This window comes from Medicago truncatula, chromosome 4 (assembly GCF_003473485.1).
Source record: "Medicago truncatula cultivar Jemalong A17 chromosome 4, MtrunA17r5.0-ANR, whole genome shotgun sequence".
NCBI classification, from domain to species: domain Eukaryota; kingdom Viridiplantae; phylum Streptophyta; class Magnoliopsida; order Fabales; family Fabaceae; genus Medicago; species Medicago truncatula.
The window spans coordinates 21,293,905-21,303,495 of NC_053045.1; the positions used below are offsets into that span (position 1 = coordinate 21,293,905).

At 32.5% G+C, this 9,591-nt stretch overlaps 1 protein-coding gene across 1 annotated transcript; it reads left to right on the forward strand.

The window, feature by feature from the left end:
* Positions 1-5,436: 5,436 nt before the first annotated feature.
* On the forward strand, positions 5,437-9,349 carry LOC25479647 (receptor-like protein EIX1). Its single transcript, XM_024774769.2, has 2 exons — positions 5,437-8,447; positions 9,124-9,349. Exon 1 carries the CDS (start codon positions 5,470-5,472, stop codon positions 8,389-8,391), a length of 2,922 nt encoding a protein of 973 aa, XP_024630537.1. The 5' UTR covers positions 5,437-5,469; the 3' UTR covers positions 8,392-8,447; positions 9,124-9,349.
* Positions 9,350-9,591: the final 242 nt, after the last annotated feature.

Below are 9,591 nucleotides of genomic sequence, written 5' to 3' on the forward strand. Positions count from 1 at the left end.
TAATTATTCTCAATTAAATTATAAAAATGTAAAATGAATAAATGTTTTTAGGAGAAATAAATTAATATTATATTATTAACGAAATCAATCTCATTTTGATAGCATCCATCAAGTCACAATCGTCGTATATTGGCAAATAATATCACTCTAATTTAGGTACCTATGAATTATATGTCTAAGAAATGAATTGATTATATACAAAATGATTACAAACGTATATACACATCAAAACATGAATAAATTAAACAAAAGATCATAGATATAAAAATAATTGATCATAGTGTTACAATGGCAACCAAAAGGAAATAACACAATAAATCAAAATCTTTCATGGAATAAGTACAAATGGGAAGCAGACACAAACAAAACAAAATCTTCTAGAAATATTCAAACAGGACTAACCAACAATTTAAAGGCAAAATTTCAATAGAATATGAAACCGAACATATAACATATATTATAGATGAAAAAAAAAATGCAACAAATGGACATTCTCCACAAAAAAAAAATTACATTATCTAATTTTCTCTTGGGTAGATCTATGATGTCCATGCCATAAACGGTTAGAACTTGAAATTATCATAGGACAAATATGTGTATTTGGACAAAATACATGGATATCCACAACATTTAGTGGATTGATATCATAAATTGAATTAATTTTTAAAATTAGAGTGATGAAAAAAAATATGCTAAGAAGAAAAGTGTTTCAATAAAATAAAAGAGAGATTTCAGAGAAGAATTTCAAAATTGATTTCTGAATGACGTGAAAATGTTGAGACTCACAAACAATATTTATAAAAAAAAAGAAGTAAGTAAATTGTATCAATTTTGCCCTTATTTTAGGAATGAAATTAATATGATATTAAATAGCAAAAATAATTTGAATAAAAAAACATGAAATGCACTGAATCATAACATTATTAAATGTACCTTAGAATTCTAGGATGACACGTGTACTATCAAAATAAAATAGAGAAAATGTTTATAATAGAGATAAAGATAGAGATTTCGGCTAATCAAATTCCAATTCCATTTGTTTTTTTGAAATATTAATCAATCCTTCAAAAAAGAAAAAAAAAAAAAGAAAAAACAACGTGTGTAGCAATAATCTACTAATTCCCTCAAAAAATAAATTTAAAAAGTAATCTTTCATATAACAATCATGTAGTTTTTCTTTTATTTGTCAAAAAAAAAAAACAATCATGTAGTTTATTGTTTTTTTGACAAAATACCATCAACACAATTCGGTGCTTGTTGTACCCTGATTTTGGACCTAAAAATACTCATTCAAATTTCTTTTTTTAACACTGATATTTGTCAATTCGCTGTTGTTTTACCCTGAATCTTTACTCTCTTTTCATCTGCATATTTTACTGTCTCTGTCTCAGAGTATGTTCGAGCTCGATTTTCTTGCATAAAATTATTCAAAGTGTCTTTTCTTGCATTATAAGTCATTTAAGAGCTCTCTGAAACATCGCATTACTTTTTCTTGCATTTTATTTGAAAAATCATACAAAAGGGTATTTTGGTCATTTCCTGCAGTGGAACCCATTTTAGTCCATGTGTTTGCCTCTGAGTCTTTTCAACTTGTCTGTACAAATCATTGTTGAGTCTTTGTTTAAAAAATCATTTCAAAAATTGCATCTGAGTCAGTTTGGGTCAGTTTAGTCCCCAGGGGCATTTTGGTCTTTTCCTGTCAAAATTTCGACAGGGAGGTATTTTAAAATACCTCATGTCAGTAATTGGTTCGTTTTAGTCCTTTTGTTGATTTTACTTTTTGTTTCACTTTACGTTTTTTCAAATTACCAATTTTATTTTAATTTGCATTTTAGTCCAAATTTTTTTAAATTGCATTTAGGTCCATTTTTTTAATTACAGTTCAGTCCTTTCACTTTTCTTTTTTGCAGAAGAGTCCCAAGTCCAATTCCAGGTGGCATTACCCCATTGGTCCAAGAATACACATGGCAGCCTATAAAAGGTGCAATCACTATACAAATCATCAACAGATCCATTCATTCCACGTCACATCACCAAAAACAGAATCAATTTTTCTCTCTCTTGTCAGTTAGATCAAAACTCAGAAAATCACCAAGAACATTCATGAACCCTAGAATTCCAGAATCACAATTCATCAACAATTTCCACTAAATCTGTTCAGTTCTCAGTGATTCTTCAAAGAATCATCATCATCGAACTGAAATCTCCACAATTCAAGTGCGAATCCGTCACCGTTTGGCGACAAATCCAAGCACGATCGCAGAGAATCCGTGAGAAGAAAAGAAGAGGAAAAGAAGCAGATTCGAACCGGCGAAGAAGATAAAGAAAGAAAACCAATGAAACAACCGATTTATTTTCGGTCCTCAAGCCAGAATCAACAGAACAAGAATCAATCCAAGTTTTCCTGAAGATTCGGTTCGAAATCACCAAGAAAATCACAGGTAAAACTCAAACTTCATCTCTTTTTTCCAAGAACATCAACAAGGACGAATCCAACGTAGATCCGTGAAGCTCTGAAAGTTTCCATTCGAAAAGAACTAAAAAAAACAAGAAAAAGATTTCGTAAACCGCAAACACAAAATTCAGATCTACATTGATTCGAACATTGCATGCAAAATCTAGTGCCATATTCGTGTTCAGGACAAAAAAGGATATCTAAAAATATAAAAAAATTTGAAAACGGAGAAGTTCGTTCAACTCCGGCGGCGGCGCCGCCACCCTTGGGCGGCCGGCCACCACGCCGGAGGAACAAGCTTCACCGGAGAAGATGAAGATCTTCCACCTTTTTTCCAGAATCCGGCGAGAGAGAAGAAGAGAGAGGTGAGAGCTCTCTCACTAGGTTGAGAGAAGAGAGAGAAAGAACAAAGGAAAATGAAAAAAACCGGCGCCTAGGCATATATATAGACAACTAAACCGGACCGGTTCAAGACCGGTCCAATCCCTTCAATCTTGAGCGTTGGATCTAGGGTTTCCCTCCCTGGATCAATCCAACGCTCCCTGTGCTTCCAGGCTTTTAGGTTTTGGGCTTGGGCCTTTTTCTTTGCAGTTTCCTACGTTTTTGCTTTTTCTTGCTATTTACACCTTGTTTTCTTGCTGATTGAACCCCTGCTTGCTCAATTTTTCTCTCAAAAATTCTAGAAAAATTCCTATTGTTTTTAATTCATTTTTGGTTTTTTTTTGTGATGCTTTTCACATGTTAAAAAGTGATAAAAATATAGGTGTTATTTTCTTGATTAATTTGTTCTTTTTGACCTAATTTTGTGAATTCCTTGCCATATTTTTCCTCATAAATTTTGGCACATGTTATGAACAATTAGTATGCAATTTTATAATAAATGTGATGTTGATTTTATGATTGTGCTACTGTTTTGGTATGATTTGTGTGTTTCTTGCATTTTAAACAACTTTTCTTCTCATTATGTCTTGGTATTTCTCATCATTTCTTTACCATTTCATTTCATATTCAATTGATTACTTTTTCCTATCACTCATGTTATATTTTTCATCTTGTTTTGCTAACATTGTTGACTCATGTTTCACTCATCTCATAGCATCTCACCACATCATTCTCATTTCTATTAGATTAGGTTTTACTTCTTGCAATTTTCCCTTTTTTGTATTTCCAATGGTTATGTAATATTTTAGGCTAGTTTAAATTCATCTTTTAAATCCTTGCAAGACCATAGCATGTATTTAGGACTCGATGTAAAGGACTATGGACACTATAAGTGATGTACACCGACACAAGCACCGACACATGCACACACCCCACATGGATATCCTAGATGTATGATTAGGGAATGTATGTTTAGATGTATGCTTAGGTTTTACAACGCTTAGACAAAAATCATTTTCCCAAAAAAATGTGAATAACCTCACTTGAAAACCTTTTTTCCAAAATAGGAGTCAAAACTCCTCATTTTCCTTTTATTTTCTTAAGTAAAAATCTTAATGAATTTTAATCATACTTAGACCTTATCTTGCAAAATAACTAATTCCACCTCACATTTTCCAAATCTCATGCCCTTGAGGCCTCTCATCTCCATTCTTCAAAATTCCTCTTTTCCTTTTCAAACTTAAAATCAACCAACAAAAAACCAAAAACAATTTTCGAGAATGAACTACGTTTGGTTTTGATCCCTTAAAAGGGTACGTAGGCAATGAGTTAAAACTCCTCCAAGCCAAGTAAAATAAAATCTCAATCATCTTCTCTCCCCCCATTCTTCACTCAAATAAAACTTCTTTTTCAATAAGTAGACAATAAAAATAAAGCGTAGAAAGAAACTTAGGAGAATGGTTCTTATGGAATACCATAATCGTTCCGGGTGCCTAACACCTTCCCGTAAGCGAAAACGACCCCCGAACTTAGACTCTAAGGGTTTTTCTCAATTTTGCCCTTCCCAAGAAAAAATAGAGAATATCAAAGATTGAAAGGTTCAAGCCTAATTAATGACTTGACACCCGAAAATCGCGATAACGGTACTCATATTGGAGGAATATATTTTTTTTTTCCGTGCTCATTTTCTTTAGTGAATAATCTCGGTGAATTGAATAATTTTGATTGCAATCATGGTGCAATAACTTCTCTTATCAAATGGAGATAACATTTTAGGTAAGTTCTCCAAATTATGATTGTTGTTTCTATTATAAGCTTTTCCATATTTATTGTATACATAAAAGAAATCATTAGTGCATTAAATAACAATTTCAAATTATGATTTTTTGCACAACATTTTTTGCACATAAGAAATAACATTAAATAATTCTTTCACTATTAAATTGGCACGTGTACTTTTTAAAAAAAATAGCGCAAATATATATAATAAAGATAAAGATAAAGTATTAATAAGACGGCTATTTTTTGGACAGAAGTAATTAAATAATTAAAATGCATTTTAATTGGTATTTTATACTACTTTATTATCTTTGTATGTTTTCTAGCCTTTCCACGTCAAGGAATCATATAGGCATTATTGGGTCTGGCTACCATGTCCATTTGACGTTCTTTTGCCCTTTGCCCCTTTCCATACGGTTAGTAGACTTCCTTTTTCTAATAAAAAGTCTTCTCATTTTGTGCGATCAATGTAGCATATATGTATTTCCTTCAAAACAATTTGGAAGTGTTTTTAATCACTCATGAATTATTTCAATTGTGGTTAGAAACTACCTAACAAACAATTCAATCCTAAATGAAATGGAAAGTAGAATAATACTTTTTGGATCTTTATAGAGTAAATAATATCAAATATTGTCTTTTTTAGTGAATATATAATTTGAGCATGGATGGACGATAAAATTACAGGTTTATTATAAAAAATAAATTTCACGTTTAAGAAAAGAAATAAGTAGGAAAATACACCTTCCATAAAAAATAATGACACACGCATATATATGCATGTGTGTGTTTTTGTATAACTCTTGAGAATATATCATCCATTAGAGAACCTCTTTTTTTATTTTGCAGTTGAAATGATGATGAGAAACTATAATATTGCTACATTACATGCATTGTTAGTGTTGTTCTCCATTGTTGGGTTCAACTCAGCAACAAAGAATGGAGACACACAGTGCAAAGAAAGGGAGAGACATTCACTCGTCACTTTGAAACAAGGCCTTCAAGATGACTATGGTATGTTGTCCACATGGAAGGAGGATCCAAATGCAGATTGCTGCAAATGGAAGGGAGTTCAATGCAACAATCAAACCGGTTATGTTGAAAAGCTTGATCTGCATGGTTCGGAAACACGTTGTTTGAGTGGTGAAATCAATCCTTCAATAACTGAGTTGCAACATCTAAAATATCTTGACCTCAGATATTTGAATACCAGTGGTCAAATCCCAAAATTTATTGGATCCATCAGCAAATTACAATACCTTGATCTCTCATTTGGTGGTTATGATGGGAAGATTCCTATTCAACTTGGGAATCTATCACAATTGCGACATCTTGATCTTAGCAGGAATGATCTGAATGGAGAAATCCCTTTCCAACTCGGAAATCTTTCATTGTTGCGGTCTCTTGTGCTCAGTTACAATTCTGATCTTAGAATCAACAGCCAAAGTCAAGGAAATGTTGAGTGGCTATCAAAGCTCTCATCTTTGAGAAAAATTGACTTGAGTACAATTCAAAATCTCAACGATTCTTCTCATCACACCTTGCAATTCATAATGAAGCTTCCAAGCCTTAAAGAGTTGTATCTAAGAAGTTGCGGCCTTTCTGACGCCAATATTCTCCCTTTATTTGATTCTCATTTGAACTTTTCCACCAGTTCTCTTACTGTCCTTGCTCTATCTTCCAATCAGTTGATGTCATCATCAATAATATTCAATTGGGTGCTTAACTACAGCTCTAATCTTCAACACCTTTACCTTTCTCGTAACTTGTTGAGAGGTCCTATTCCTGATGATTTTGGAAACATAATGCATTCACTTGTAAGTCTCCATATCTCAAGCAATAGTCTAGAAGGTGAGATCCCAGTATCAATTGGAAATATTTGCACCTTGCGGACATTCCAAGCTTATGAGAACCGCTTGAGTGGTGATTTAGATTTGATCACCTCTAGTAACCATTCCCAGTGTATTGGTAATGTATCATTGTTACAGGAACTATGGTTATCGAATAATGAGATTTCAGGCATGTTACCGGACTTTTCAAACCTCTCATCTTTGAGACTGTTGAGTCTTGTGGACAATAAATTAATTGGAGAAATACCCACGAGCATCGGATCACTTACAGAGTTAAAGAGTTTGTACCTGAGCCGAAACTCTTTTGAAGGTGTCGTCTCTGAATCCCATTTCACTAACCTCTCCAAATTGAAAAGGCTATGGTTGTCCGACAACTCATTGACTATGGAGGTTAGTAATGATTGGGTTCCTCCTTTTCAATTACTAGAATTGGGTTTATCAAATTGTAATATGAATTCTATATTTCCTAATTGGCTCCAAACACAAAATGAATTATCCACTCTTTCCCTTTCAAATGTCAGTAATATATCTCCAATACCTATTTGGTTTTGGGGAAAATTGCAAACAATAACTAGCTTGGACATTTCAAACAACAATCTTACTGGCATGATTCCTAATTTAGAACTCAATCTTGGTACCAACAATCCTTTTATAGATTTGATTTCAAATCAGTTTAAAGGTTCCATTCCTTCTTTCTTGTCGCAGGCAAGAGCACTATATCTTTCCAATAATAAATTTTCAGATTTAGTTTCCTTTCTATGCAATAGAAATAAGCCTAACATTTTGGAAGTTTTGGAAATAGCAAACAATGAATTAAAGGGCGAGTTGCCTGATTGTTGGAATAATCTAACCTCATTAAAATTTGTTGACCTCAGCAATAACAAATTATGGGGAAAAATTCCCATCTCAATGGGTGCCCTTGTTAACATGGAGGCTTTGGTTTTAAGAAATAATAGTTTGAGTGGCCAACTTCCTTCCTCTTTGAAGAATTTCTCAAACAAGTTGGCTATGTTGGATCTTGGAGAAAATATGTTTCAAGGTCCATTACCTTCATGGATTGGAGACAACTTACGACAATTAGTAATCTTAAGCCTTCGATTCAATAACTTCAATGGAAGTCTACCTTCAAATCTATGTTATTTGACAAAACTTCATGTCTTAGATATGTCACTAAATAATTTATCAGGAGGAATCCCCACTTGTGTAAACAATTTAACTTCAATGGCTCAGGACACCATGAGCTCAACAGATCATATGTATACACTCATAATCAATCATGTGTATTATTCAAGACCATATGGTTTTGACATATCCTTGATTTGGAAAGGTGTAGACCAATGGTACAAAAATGCAGATAAGTTTTTAAAAACCATTGATCTCTCAAGCAACCATCTTACAGGGGAAATACCAACTGAAATGGAGTACTTATTTGGTTTGATTTCATTAAATTTGTCAAGGAACAATCTCAGTGGGGAAATCATTTTAAACATAGGAAACTTCAAATCACTTGAATTTCTAGATCTGTCAAGAAATCATTTGTCAGGCGAAATTCCTTCCAGTCTAGCTCGCATTGATCGTCTCACTATGTTGGATTTGTCAAACAATCAGCTCTATGGGAAAGTTCCAGTTGGAACGCAGCTGCAGACATTTAACGCTTCAAGTTTTGAAGGGAATTCAAATCTCTGTGGAGAACCCCTTGATAGAAAATGCCCAGGAGAAGAACCAGCAAAACCACAAGTGCCAACAACTGATGCAGGAGATGAAAATTCAATATTTTTTGAAGCATTATATATGAGCATGGGGATAGGATTCTTCACTGGTTTCGTTGGTTTGGTAGGCTCAATATTGTTACTACCATCTTGGAGAGAAACCTACTCCAAATTCTTGAATACTTTACTATTGAGAATTTTCATGTGGTGGAAGTAGTGATCAATGTATCTGGCTAGTTTCTCTAAAGCTGATGAATGATTTATAATAGGCAGGTACTTCTGTTCTTTCTTACTCTTCTATTTTAACTTTTATGTTTTAACTGTATCATAAATATTTTTAGCCTTATTAACCATATGACAATTTTAATATTACCACTGTTGATATATTTGTAACTAAAGCATTTCTACAATTTGTATTGCATTTCTCAGTGTTTAATAATCTTTCATCAAAGAAAATATCAATCTTATAATATATATATATATATATATATATATATATATATATATATATATCATTGTTGTTTGTTAAGTTAATCTATATGTATCTCATCCTCTTAAAAAAAAAATCTATACATAACACATGTCTTATTAAATGTATAGTTACCTGCTTGTTTTTGTCTTTTTTCTCGGGGCTATTTTTGTTTTCTCCAATAACCAGTATATTCCAATGAAATTGCACTGATTTAATGTTGTTTCCTAGACTGTTTTGAAGTTATATCTTTAATTTATAATGAAACTGCAATTATTTTGATTAAAAAGCTAAGTTAATCTATTTGTATTAACTTCCCTGCATAAAATTATTAATTGCTGGTTTTTCTTTCAGAGTTTAAAATAGAAAATTGTCTATTTTTAACTTGCCGGTTTGTTTGACCACGTGTGAGGTTTATTCTGTGGAAACTCCACTGCTTTAATATTGTTTCTAAATACTGAAATTTTTATTTTGTTTCAGGGTCTTCAATTCATTTGTTATGAGATGAATGCATAATTCTGCTGTTATATATGAGTGCGCATAGAATGGAAGCTGTACTAAATAAGATCAAAGTAGTTCAAACTTTCTTGTATACTGTATTTTGTTATGCTTTGAAGCTTTGCAATTTTGTAAGGAAATGTGGAACTTATACTGCAAGTTATGTGATACATCAAACATTACAGAATGATTTTACCTTTAATAAGAGTGTGATAATTACCATATAATCCACCATTATTTAGATCCATTATAGAACTAAACATCACACATTAATCAAATGTAGGATTGGTTAATAATGTCATTCTGTCAAATTTTAGAATGGACTAGCTGCCTATGCTTTATGACATTATTGTTGACTTAGTGTCACCAATATAATGAGTTCTTTTTAAAGCAGTAGCAACAAAAGAAATGAGATCGTGTTAGGAATGATGCAAGCACTTTATGTTTGAC